This window comes from Arachis ipaensis, chromosome B6, assembly GCF_059453495.1.
Source record: "Arachis ipaensis isolate K30076 ecotype BB chromosome B6, ASM5945349v1, whole genome shotgun sequence".
In the NCBI taxonomy this organism is placed as follows: Eukaryota; Viridiplantae; Streptophyta; class Magnoliopsida; order Fabales; family Fabaceae; genus Arachis; species Arachis ipaensis.
Genome location: NC_142441.1, coordinates 114971794 through 114985708, shown reverse-complemented (window position 1 = coordinate 114985708; position 13915 = coordinate 114971794). Strand labels below are relative to the sequence as shown.

The 13915-nt window shown below is 37.6% G+C and overlaps 1 protein-coding gene across 3 annotated transcripts; it reads right to left on the bottom strand.

The window, feature by feature from the left end:
• Positions 1 to 1152: 1152 nt before the first annotated feature.
• Positions 1153 to 12933, bottom strand: LOC107604720 (Protein kinase superfamily protein). 3 transcript variants are annotated; one of them, XM_016306371.3, is made up of 4 exons: positions 12650 to 12921; positions 9221 to 9266; positions 8880 to 9123; positions 1153 to 3736 (listed from the first exon to the last, which is right to left on the bottom strand). In XM_016306371.3, the coding sequence occupies exons 3-4, from the start codon at positions 8884 to 8886 to the stop codon at positions 1647 to 1649; spliced, it is 2097 nt and encodes a 698-aa protein (XP_016161857.1). In that variant the 5' UTR covers positions 8887 to 9123; positions 9221 to 9266; positions 12650 to 12921; the 3' UTR covers positions 1153 to 1646. The 3 variants fall into 3 exon arrangements, with proteins under 3 accessions (XP_016161857.1, XP_088347596.1, XP_016161858.1); XM_088491470.1 differs by having other exon boundaries at positions 8880 to 9266; positions 12650 to 12933; XM_016306372.3 differs by having other exon boundaries at positions 8880 to 9227; positions 12650 to 12915.
• Between the last annotated feature and the right edge of the window lie 982 nt (positions 12934 to 13915).

Sequence of the window (13915 nt, the reverse complement as noted above, 5' to 3'; positions counted from 1 at the left end):
ATTATTTAATTTTGTTATTAATAAAATTATAATTCATTCTATTTTTATTTTACGCTTAGAAATGGTAAAGACTTTGTGTTTTTAAATAGTGGTATTTAGATTAGTGTTTAGGGTATAGAAATTAAGTTTTAAATAAAAATATTTAATTATTTGGGATAATTAGAAATTATAATTAACTAAATTTTAAGGGCAATTTACTCATTTAAATTGTTTCTCCAAAAACATTACCAGATTACAATTTTTGAAATCACTCAACGCAAATGCAACTTCTTAAATTATATGTAAACCGCGATAGGGTACCACGATTTAGGATTGCACGTAAACCTGTAGCGGTTTACGTTGATTTGCGTGACTATAGAATCCGCCAGCAACGTGAGCAATGTCGTTGAATCAGTACAAGCGCTCTTCATCCGCCATAGTTTCCAATTGAAGAGTGTTCTAAGAAACTCAAACTAAACCAAATTTCTTCTCTCTACCTTCTCTCTACTTTCTCTCTTTATCTCACTTTCAAAATCTTCAAATGTAGCAGTTTGTGCACTTGCGCCATTCAACGTAAACCACGACAGGATATAGCGGTTTGCGTGTGTCCTAATCCGCGGCATGGTATCGCAATTTATATATAATTGGAAAAGTTGCATTTAAGTCTGATACTTTGAAAAGTTGTAATCTGATAACGTTTTTGGAGAAACAATTTAATTGAGTAAATTGCCCAAATTTTAAATTTATTAAGTTGATAATTTTAGAGTAGAATTGTATAAGATCAAAGGTTTTTGAGCCTATCTAATTTCAATAGCATACCACCTATAACAAGGAGTGATCGAATAAATACGTTTGTGAATAAATATGGTTAAAATTTTTTAAGAACCTGTTAGTCCTTTCTCTCAGACCTGCAAATCCAATGTAAAATTTCCTAAAAACTTCCTTAATACTTTTTTGCTAACATAAATCCGTCACAAAATTCTTGATTGCCTTTTGTTTGGATAATAAGAGAATCCGCGCAACCTCTATGAGACAACTTTAAATGGAATCAAAGAATTTCTACATTGACATAATGGCACGCAAAAAGATAAACTGGTAGCATATCAACTGTATCTATCAAGCTAGAATATAAATGTACCCTTTTGTCATCAACAGCAGGAAAGTTTCAAAAAATGAAAGTGAATGCCCCAACTAGAACACTGATTTACAAGATATCATTATATGCCTTATAAAAATGTAATCAGAAGAGCAGCGAACTCCACAATACCTATTATCTTTACAAACGAATGATTGATGTTATCAATACAACTTACTTTGATGAGAAACTAAACTCCCCACAACAAAAATGGCAGGAAAAGAAAACTGTTAAAAGTGGTGTTTTGACTCCTCAAAATGAAGGAATGACTATTCTTCATATACCCAAAGACACCACCAATCAAGTAGTCTACAGATTTACATACGCTAGACCAGCGGAACCGATAGCAACAGGAAGAATCATTACCATGCTCCTTTCATGGACCACAAACTAACCATTTCCCAGAACCAATATAAATTGTGAGCACCAGAGAGTGTACCATTCCATGCTTTATTTGCACCAGACAAGAAACACCTTTAAGATGGATGATCTAGAGTTTTCTCTTTCTGGAATAGAACTTAGTTTTAAAGGTCTAGCCTGTTGCATCAATTTCCTTTCCATGATCTTCTTGGTGAATATTTCGCCTCAACCTTCTCAGCCATATGTCATAGTCCATGGGATATGGTGTACCACATAGGCTGTCGACATAATCGGCAAAAGCTTTTAGCACAGTAGAGATATCGCCAAGTTTCTGTTGAATTAATCTCCTTGACCAAGATGTCTCTCTCCATTGGAGTGCTCCCTCAACTGAATCTAACTCAGGAAAAACCCCACCACAAGAATAATAAAGCATATAAACAAGGCTTTCTGCGTCGGAAGCAGAGCATAGCTTTCCTTCCTGAAGTGCATAAGTAGATGAGAAATGAAGATTCATAGCAGGACGATCCCTATCTTCAAGAATAGCATGGCCCCATCCAATCAGCACAAAATAAGGGTGTCTAGCACCAGATTTTACACAGATGACATTCTCAGGCCGGATGTCTCCATGCCGAATTCCAGCAGAGGCAGCAGCTGAAAGTGCTGATAAGCAATCATGACAACATTTGATAGCCTCATCTGAACCAAATTGGCCTGTGTGTACCATTTCAGCTACTGTTTCGCCAACTGGACTTGTCACAAGAATAGGGGTCCCACACCAAGGGTGGTCACAATTTCCACCCGAGCTGGGCCTTTGACACTGACCTGGGTGTATGATCCTGCCAGAGGCACTAAGCTCAGGTAAATATTTACTTGAAAGACCTTTCTGCTTCATTATTGTCATTACTTTGGTCTGCCTCTGAACCTGATACCATAAATTCATATCTTCCCATGCTGGTTCCAGCTGGGAGGGATGAGAGCCCACATATAGGAACAGATTTTTTCCTGGGTCTTCAACATATGATGCAATGTAGTATGTCAATTCACCAGTACTTATTACCTCTTTTATTTGGTAACCCTTCTGCCAATCTGAGTCCTCCAGCCATAACATGGATCCAGCTTCTAATTTCATTGGCTCTCTGGAATTGACTTTGACAGAATCCTCCTGAACTTCAACAATTTCAGGGGAAACACTACGTTGCTGGTATCGGAATAGACCATTTCCATTCACATTATTTTCTCCTAATTGCCTCTCAACCCTTCTGGTTTGGAGGCGTGAACTATGATCAGCAGCCAAATCCTCAATCGAGTGCTTGGGCATTCCAGCGTACTGCATAATGCAGTGGAAGGTTGCAAAGAGTACCTGTAAAGCACCTATATCCCCCCAGTTAGCATTTCCAAGTTTGTTCCATATCCTATCAATTGGAGAAACAGAAATTCTTGAATGATTTTTCACCCATTCAGCAGCACATTCATAAACATTATTCACATCAAAATTGAGCTTATTTACATCTCCTTCAACCTTAACCACTCCCCCATATTGAGAATCAACCAGAAGAACAAAGACCATGCTAGGATCTGGAAAGAAAGAAAGTCCACTCAAACTCCTTGCCAATAGCATTCGAAGAGCATAAAACAAAGCATCTCCTAAAACTGATGGCGAAGGCCGTCGATCACTGCCAACAGTGAGACCTCTGATATCAGACCTTAGAAGTGCCAATTCAAGAACATGATCCCATTTTCCATGAGGATGTCTCGGATTATTGAGCAATATACCAGTGGCGGAAAGACTTCCAAGCCTCCCACTAGCAATAGCTTTTTCTGCCTGATAAAACTTCAAGTTAGAATTATACAGGCATGCTACAGAAAAAGGCATGGGCTCATCCTGACTCCAAAATGCCTCCCACAAGCCCTTTACACTTGCATGTAGAAAATCTTCAATAGCAAGGTAAGCTGTAGCTTCAACAGCATCAGATGTGGAAGCATGAACAGCATTAGGCATGCGAATCATCTGCTGAAAAGAAATCCCTTCCAACGCATAATCAAATTTTTGAAGGTCAATCAATTCAAATGGAACGTCAAATGCTTCCCTTTTCAATGCACACTTTTCTGTAAGCGATTCAAACCAGTCTACAAGTTTAGCAGTCAAGCCATCACTTTCAACAAATTTGTAGAAGAACTCCTTTTGACTCCGAGGCCTACTTCCAGATGATACACTAGACCTCTTTGTCCCAGACCCTACAGATTCCTGGTCTGGGGATCTACCTGTAAACAATTATCCAAGTCTTAAGATCACCAAAACAGTTCTTCATTATAGCAAAAATATTTTAAGTTGCAAAATAGAAAGTTATTATATAATCTAATAGTTTCACTGATTGATGCAACAGAAAATGACAGCAAAAATATCAATCCAAAAAACGTTCATTCCTTCAATGTGACTAAAAGATAAATAATAAATCAAAGGCAAGACTAATTCAGGTTTCAATAACTACTCGGCCTCTATGCTCATTGAGTTTTAAGTTGTCAAAGCCTATTACAGTCAGAAAAATACTTCAAAAGTGACATTTAATTCAGAATACGTAACGGTTGCACACAGATTTCTATGTTAAACAAAGTAAAATACTTTTAAACATTACAACCTTACACATTGATGTTCCAGCACCACTGCACTACAGCAATATGAGAATTATAAATCAAACAGGCAGGCCTTGTTTATGAAATGGAAAAAATGGCAATTCATTTATCCCTGTGATAAAGTGTTTTATTACCGAAAATTAAATTGAATATCTGATTCACTTCCCTTCATGTGGGCCTCCCATTATGCAAATGTAATTTTATCCAGTTAAGAAAAGAACTATGAAGGACAGTTGAGTAATTTAAGAGCACAACATAATCCTTATCTCCATATATTGGTATACAATCACACATTAGTTGATGTTTGACACGACATGGATATGAAATGCACCATATTCTTAAAATAGCAAGATATGGACAAATGATAAACCTTTCGGAGTCCATTTCAAAACACATGGAGCATTCTTGATGCATATCATCCGTCAATACTTTTCCAATGTCCATTTCAACAAAATAAAATGTACATGTTTGGTAGAATTAGCCATGTACAAGTACATATACAATAAAACATTTTAACAAATCAACTATGAAAAGATTTTCCTGCTCTGGTATGTTATTCAAGAAATGGATAATGTCCTGTCAGTGTGTAGTTATATATTGGTTGAACTTTTTAAATTTTTAAGTTAGTCTATTAAAATAAATGGGGGAAGAAAAAGTTGCCCAAACTGTGAATTTCGACATTCACAGAAACTGTTCTCACAGACACACTGAAAAAATCCAGCACAGTAATCAATTAAACACCCCCCCCCCAAACAACAACAAAGCCTTGTCCCACTAAGTGGGGTCGGCTACATGAATCAAATGACGCCATTGTGCTCTGTCATGTATCATGTCTACAGAGAGACCGTTTACATGTAGATCTCGTTTGACCACCTCATGGATGGTCTTCTTAGGTCTTCCTCTGCCTTTCGCCCTTGGTCCATCTTCCATCTCATCCACCCTCCTGACTGGATGTTCTATCGGTCTTCTTCCCACATGTCCAAACCACCTGAGACGCGATTCAACCATCTTTTCCACAATGGGTGCTACTCTAACTCTCTCCCTTATATCTTCATTCCTTATTTTATCCAATCGCGTATGACCACTCATCCATCTCAACATCTTCATCTCTGCCACACTCAACTTATGTTCGTGCTCCCCTTTAGCCGCCCAACACTCCGTACCATACAGCATAGCCGGTCTTATAGCGGTGCGATAGAATTTACCTTTAAGTTTTAAAGGCATTTTTTTGTCGCATATAAAACCAGATGCACTCCGCCATTTTGACCAACCTGCTTGGATCCTATGATTTACATCCTGTTCAATCTCTCCATTATCCTGTATGATGCACCCAAGATACTTAAAACTTTTAACTTTTCGCAGGATGTTTTCTCCAATCTTCACCTCTATATTGGAGTTTTCCCTTCTCAGACTGAACTTACATTTCATATATTCCGTCTTGCTACGGTTTATGCGCAGACCATACACTTCTAGAGCTTCTCTCCATAGCTCCAACTTCTTATTTAGGTCTTCCCTTGACTCTCCCATAAGGACGATATCATCGGCAAAAAGCATGCACCATGGCACAGGCTCTTGGATGTGCTCTGTGAGTACTTCCAAGACTAATGTGAAAATGTATGGACTTAAGAATGATCCCTGGTGTAGTCCTATACCAATAGGGAATTCCTCTGTCACACCACCTTGAGTCTTCACACTAGTTGTGGCCCCATCATACATGTCTTTAATTGCCCGAATATATGCGATCCTTACTCTCCTCTTTTCTAAAACCTTCCATAAGACCTCCCTTGGTACCCTATCATACGCTTTTTCCAAATCAATAAACACCATGTGTAGATCCCTTTTATTACTACGATACCTCTCCATCATCCTTCTTAATAGGTATATCGCTTCAGTGGTAGATCTGTCTGGCATAAATCCAAATTGGTTCTCTGTTACTTGTGTCTCTTTTCTCAACCTCCGTTCTATCACCCTTTCCCATAACTTCATAGTATGACTCATAAGCTTAATCCCTCTATAGTTTCCGCAACTTTGTATATCCCCCTTATTCTTGTAGATAGGTACCAAGGTGCTCTTTCTCCACTCATCAGGCATCTTCTTTGACCTTAAAATCTCATTAAAAAGCTTGGTTAACCAGTTGATGCCTTTTCCTCCAAGACCCTTCCAAACCTCAATCGGGATATTATCAGGTCCTACTGCCCTGACATTTTTCATCTGCTTTAGAGCCTCTTTTACCTCGAAGTCTCGAATCCTTCGATAGTAGTTAAAGTTTTGATTTTCTTCCCTTGTGCATAATCGACCAAGACTCGGAAGAGTCTTCTGTCCCTCATTAAATAACTCGTAGAAGTAGCTCTTCCACCTTTCATTAATCTTCTCTTGAGCCAACATCTCTCCATCCTTATCCTTTATGCATTTAACCTGATCCAAATCTCTCGTTCTTCTTTCCCGACTCTTTGCGATTCTATATATACCTTTTTCTCCTTCTTTCGTGCCCAAAGACTGGTAGAGACCCTCATATGCTCTTGTTCTTGCTTCACTTACAGCCACTTTTGTCTCTTTCTTAGCCGCCTTATATTTTTCCCAGTTATCTGCATTGCGGCATAAAGACCACTCTTTAAAGCATTCCCTTTTTATCTTTATCTTTTCTTGTATACTCGCATTCCACCACCAGGACTCCTTGTCTCTTGGTCCTATTCCTTTAGATTCACCAAAACTTTCTTTTGCTGTTCTTCTAATAACTTCTGTCATCTCCCTCCACATTTCTTCCGCGCTTCCATTCCCACCCCACTTTGCCTCTTCTCCTACCCGTCTTAGGAAGCTTCTTTGTTCCTCCCCTTTCATCCGCCACCACCTCGTCCTTGGGTTCTTCGTATGATGTCTTTTCCTCAACTTTTGCTCAACGCGAAAATCCATGACGAGCACCCTATGTTGTGTTGTCAAACTCTCTCCCGGGATAATTTTACAGTTAATGCAAAATTTCCGGTCAACTCTCCTCAACAAGAATAAGTCGATTTGAGAGCTTGTCATGCCACTCTTATAGGTTATAAGATGTTCGTCTCTCTTTTTAAAACATGTATTTGCGATGAGAAGATCCAAAGTTGAGGAAAAGTCCAAAATAGTTTTACCCTCGGCATTGATCACCCCGAAACCATGGCCTCCGTGAATACTCCCATATCCAGTCACTTCTCTCCCAACATGGCCATTTAAATCTCCTCCTAAGAAAATCTTATCTCCCAAAGGTATGCCTTAAACCAAACTCTCTAGATCCTCCCAAAACCTTATCTTGTGTTGTTCGTCCGAACCCACTTGCGGTGCATAGGCGCTAATCACATGGAAAGCACCTCCCTCCACCACCAGTTTGATAGAGATGATCCGATCTCCCACCCTCTTGACATCCACTACGTCTTTCTTCCACTGCTTATCCACAATTATTCCAACCCCATTCCTATTCTTCACCTTTCCTGTATACCAAAGTTTGAAACCAGAAGTATCCAATCCCCTAGCCTTTGCACCAACCCATTTCGTTTCTTGTAGGCACATAATGTTAATCTTCCTCCTTGTCATGGTGTCCACCACCTCCATGGACTTTCCTGTTAGAGTGCCTATGTTCCATGTCCCAAATCTCAACCTTCTGTCGCTTCGACCTTTACCTTTTCCTTTGTGAACTAGCTTATTTACCCTCGTCCGTTCACGAAAACGCGATAACCCTTGCGCATTTAACACTACATCCGGGCACCGATGCAGCGGCTCTTGCTTCGACACCGTACTCGAGCCATACAGCGCGTTGCTTCCGGGCAACGACCTAGCTTTAGCGCAATAATGTCTTTGATTCATGTCATGGGAGTTCGGCTATATTTTTATGTTGGTTGCCGAAGACCTAACACAACCCTCCTCCTTTATCCGGGCTTGGGACCGGCTATGTACCACAAGTGTAACCCCCCACAAAAAAGAAAAAAAAAAAAAACAAACAAACACACATTCAACAATTACAGAGTAGAAAAAGTAGGAATTGAATTCCCTCCTTGAATAAACGAAAGATCAAGTGACAGAAAGAAGATAATTGCGAGGCACTGATGGTGGAGGAGGAGGTGACTACCAGAAGCCATGCTGTAGGGAATTGATCCGAGTGAGGGGTTTTGATGGTTGGAATCAGTGAGTCAGTGAGACTGAGATGGTCTAAAAAAAAAGTGACTAATTATGCATTAATGCTACTAACTGATTAAGTAAAAAGAACAGAAGCACCCAACTCCACTTACACCAACAAGCTTCCCATAGATTCACGAATAAGGTCTGAAATGATAACCATACCCACAATTTCAACCACCACGATCCTCAAGGGGAAAAAACAGACAAGTTCTCTCTCTCTCTCTCTCTCTCACACACAAGAAGAGCTCATAAAATCCCAAACTCCTAAGCTTTCATTTTGCTTGCGGTTGAAGCACACAAGGGTTCAACTCATCATTGAATTCTCAAACCAGAACTCCCCACCACAATTTTCAAAAGCAGATTCAGCGCCCACTATCACAGAATTGAATTCATATAATGCAAACGCAACAACTCTAACATATCTACAGAAACTGAAGACCCAAAATTCACAAAATATAAACTTTGCAGAATGTTTTTTTTAATGAAAACAAGAGGAAACCAGCAGAAAATAATGTGAAACAAGCAGAGTAAATATCAGCACAGTAGAAGTGAAATTGAGTAAAAATAAAGGGACTTTATGGTTCACAATATGAAGAACATTTAATTAAAAAAAAAATAGTGTTGAACATACCTTGCATTTTCTTTTGAGTAATAAGTTGGTTACAGTTAAGCTTTCAGATCTTCGCCTCACTCACTCTTTCTACATATATATTTCTTAATTTTTAATTTTCAGAACAACCACCAGATCGAACCCCTGGTTCTACTTTTGCCTCATCCAACAAATCTTTTTCTTTCTTATCTCCTTAAAATCTAGAAATGGAGCTACACGTGTCACTATATCCTTCTTCCTGATGCTTTTGTTTGCTTTCCAGTAGCTATAGGAATTGGCCTCATTTGTCAGCATGTGCTATAAATATTGGCATTCAAAAGTCACCAAATGTGATGAAAGCTGGGAAGTCCCCAAAGTCTTACCACTGGGCTGGTCACAGATGGAAATTTCAGAAGCTAATTAAAGCACCTGTTAGTTCAAAGGAAATAAATGTAAATTCAAAGAATGAAAGAAGTATGTTTGCAATTTGGACAATCTATTGTTGACAATTTTCTCCCCTACATATGCATCATTGTCTTAAACTTTATCTATAAAATACAATGATCACTCAACATAAGGGCAAATTTTTTTTGAGGAAATGAATCCAATTCACCCCTTCTTGTGTATCACCTATCTTTTTTGCATCAAATATTTTTTCATTTACCCAAGCATCATCATTATCACACTCAAACACTTCAGTGCCATTCAAACACTTTCATTTACCCAAGCATCACCATAATCACACACAAACACTTCATTGTCATTCACACAGTCACAACATATATTGGGTATCGTCAAAAGTTGTCTCTGGTACAAGTTTCAATTCCCAAACATTACAGAAAATAAATACAACGTGAGAGAACTGAAAACAGATTGTGTGTGACAAAACAGTGGAAAAAGAGAATAGGAACAAAGAGAAGGGAAGAAAAGGGAGCACAACTTCACTAACAGCTTCCATTGCCACCAACATCTGTGACTTTGTCTATTTCATCTGAGCCGCTGCTGGACATGAGGTTGCTATCTTCCGTCGTTGGTGTGAGGCCAAAAGACCTACGTGAACATACCATGGTGGTGGCAAGTCTTCAAGGAGCCACCGTTCCGCTCTCTCCCCTCTCCCCCTTCTCCCTCTCACTCTCCAGACTCTATGTAGGAAGCCCCCATTCGTTCTCATGATCAAATTCAACTCACATTAATTCAAATTCAATTCACAAACATTACAGAAAATAAATACAAAATGAGAGAACTGAAAACAGATTCTGTGTAACAAAACAGTGGAAAAAGAGAATAGGAACAAAGAGAAGGGAAGAAAAAGAAGCACAACTTCACTGATGGCTACCGTTGCCGCCAACATCTATGACTTTGTCTATTTCATCTGAGCCGCCGCTGGACATGAGGTTGCTGTCTTCCGTCTGTCGGTGTGTGACCAAAAGATCTACGTGAACATACCATGGTGGTGGCAAGTCTTCAAGGAGCCACCGTGCCGCTCTCTCCCCCTTCTCCCTCTCGCTCTCCCTCTCTATGTTGGAAACCCTCATTCGTTCTCATTATCAAATCCAACTCACATTAATTCCATGTTCCCTAATCCATGATTTCATGTACGGCCTGTAATTACTCTAATTCATTTTTTGGTTTGAATTCATAGTAGCAGTAGGTAGTGTTAGTCATTGCAATTTAACATTGAAAAAAGACTTTTCATTAATACTTCTGCAGTTCTACCTCAAGCATTGTACAGGTCCTTTGAGAACCACAAACAAGTAGTTGTTAGTGAATTGTATTTGACTATAAACTGAGTTATATTTTGATGCACTAAAGTTGAAGGAAGCAGCTAACGGTCAGAATGCCATTACGTTCAAATGCAATAATAATCAGCAACATCAGATCACATAACAATAGCGAACCCGGGATTAGTAGTGTTCCTATATAAAGGAAGTAGAGTTGAGCAACTCTAATAATTCTCACTTTCTTCTCAATATACTAATTATTTCAAATTCTTTCATTACACGTTTCCTACTTGAAAGGAAGAAGGGTGCCAAAAAAGGTATAACTTTCTTTCTCAATCACTAGCATTACCAAAAACAAGGATATGTCATTCGTTCAAGTATGTAATTTTTTCCCTATAAAAGGAGAGTCCTTCAAGCTGAAAAAGAAGAAACTTATTTTCTTAATAGTGCATATGGTGTGATCTTTGTTGGAAGAGTATGAGAGAAATCCCAAGTAGTTTTTTCCTTTGTATCATTGCTAGATAATCAAGTAAGAATTTTGGTATTGAATCAGATGCAACAATTGCAAATCAAGGTCTAAAAGCAAAAATGACAGATCGTTGAATTCATCAAATCACCATAGCACATAACAATAACAAATCAAGGGCCAAACAAATCGATCCATATTCCTCTTATGTATTATGTTTATGTCGATTGTATTGTCCAGACAATTTTCTCAAATATTGACAATTCTGAATTATAGTTAAGGTCCAAATTTAGTACAACAGCTGATCAAAGGAAAGCAAGCAATTTCAAGGGAAATAATAGATGCAGCAAATCCTTTTACACAGTGCATATATTACAAGTTGTTAGGCATTTGAAATGTCATATGTCCAAGATCCAAAATGCTGTGTTTGAGTGTGTGTCTACTTGAGACATACAACAGTGGTACATTTTATTGTTTGGTTGTTGAGACACACATTTTCAGTAGGCACACTAGTACACAAGTTGACATCAATTACAAGAATTCAGTGTTTTTCCAAATAGTTGAGACACAAAAATTAGACATGAGACAATCTTGTTTATTACAATTTTATCCCCCACAATTTTTAAAAGTCCACCTTTATCCTCACCGACACCAATAAGTTGCCACTTGCTTCTCTTCTCATTCCTCCTATTGCTGCCTCCTCCTCCTCATGCCTCAGCCTCCTCCACCATCGATCTCCATGGTTTACCGCCGCAGGGATGAAGACGTCGTCGCCGCCGCCATTCCTCGCAGAAGAGACACTGCCGCTTCCAAAACTTTCCTCTTTTCCTCTGTTTTCTTTTTTAAAATTTTTTTATAAGAATTTAAATTTGGGTTTTTGTTGCTTATTTGGGGTGCTGAAGGTGTTGGCAGTGGTTTGTGCTAACTTTGAAGGGAGTGTGAAAAAGGCAGAGGTGGTGGTGGTGGTGGTTCTGCTGTTGAAGAGATGAGGAGTGAAGGGTTATATTTTTATGTATCTATGTATATGTCTTATCTACTTCCACCCATTAACCAAACACGGCCAAAAAAGGAACAAAAGATAAATCATGAACTGCAAACAATTACATGCAAGGCAGTGAGGCACTTATTACATTGTGTTTAATGAAGATGGATTAGTGAACCTAAATGGCAAGCAAAACAAAAGCAAACTAAGGCCTATCTCCATCCATTTGTCTTTAATTAAATTTAAATGATAAGCAAAACTGAAGCAAATTAAGGCTCCAGAATGTTAATTAGTTCATTATTTCACAACGTAACAAGGTTTAGTCATACACAAGCAAATTAAGCAAATTAAGCAAATTAAGTCTCTATTTGGGAAGAACTGATCACAACGATTAAAGAGCTCCCGCTGATTTCAATGACACACTGTATTTTCACCTCATAAAGAGGCAAAACCAGAACTAATCCAATAAAACCGAAATTTAAAAATTGAACTAATCCATATTCTTAACAGATAAAAGCATCAATATTCAACAATCAATTAATCAGAAGATAAGGCATTGAGAGAGGCACACAAAACTAGAAGAGCGCAGACCGGTAGAGAGATCCGACCGACCGGCGGCAAGAGGGAGTACAGAGGAAGTTACCGATAATGGGGAAGCAGAGAGCACAACAGCGGTAACAACAGAGGAGAACAGATCGGCGACGAGGTCACAGGTCACAACGACATTACATAGCAACAGCGTCGGTGGAAAGAGAAGACATAGCAGCAGCCGCAGTGAAAAGATGGGAGTGATGCTGGAGAAAGGAGTGGACTGCAGTTATGGCGTTTGACACTTGACAGAGGAGAGACTGGGAGAAGATTAGGGATTCGGAGTAGTGAGTGGGTGGGTATTGGCAGGTAAGTGAATAGAGAGTGGGGGCGTGGTACGTAGTAGTAGTAAGGGTATTTTGGGGTTTTAACACTAATTTACTAATTTTGAAATGTTTTAGCATTTTTGCTTTTTTTTTTTTTTTTTGGATATTTAGCTTTAGCATTTTTGTTAATAGTTTAGCTATATTTGTATTTAAAGAAAAAATTGAACTCGTAATGAAACAAATATCTAAAATTTAAACAAATAAAATTTAAGAGGTTAAATTGAAATAACAAAATGGTTTCAGTATTTTTAATAATGAAATAATTTAAAAATAGCAAACTAGATATTTATAAATAATAGTCACTTTAGACATTTTTGTGATTTTGTGTAAAATCAATATTTTATTCTAAATTACTTTTTTATCAAGAAATTTATTTTTAACTAAGCTTTTATAGGTTAGTATTTATGATTTATTAACTTTGTAATTTTTCCAAATATATATATATATATATATGTAATTCATTAACATTGTCTGTATTTTAATTATTTAATTTTGTTATTAATAAAATTATAACTCGGCTTATTTTTATTTAATGCAACAAGTTTTATAAATTGAATGATTTAAAAGAGAACAATGATAAATGATGCGATAAATTATAATTTGTTATAAAATAACTAAATAAATAAATAAGTAAGGAAGAGGTAATAAAATAAAGTATAAATAGAAAAACACTACTATAAGTATTTACTGTTATGATAAGTATTGATGTGGATGCCTATTTCCAATGAAATTCTATTTACCAAAGGATGACTCTATTAAATGTAGTTTGAAAATGTTTCATTATAAATAGAGATTTAAGCCTCTGAATGGAAACACACTACAATCAATAATAAATACTATTCTCTCTCTCTTTACACAGCATCAATAATAGCAATGTTCTCTCTTATATTTTCTCTCTTTCTTTATTTTACAAGTATTTTAAATACTCCTCTCTCTTACTCTTGGCATATAATATTAGTAAATATATTAATAATTTCTTTTATATTGAGATAGTA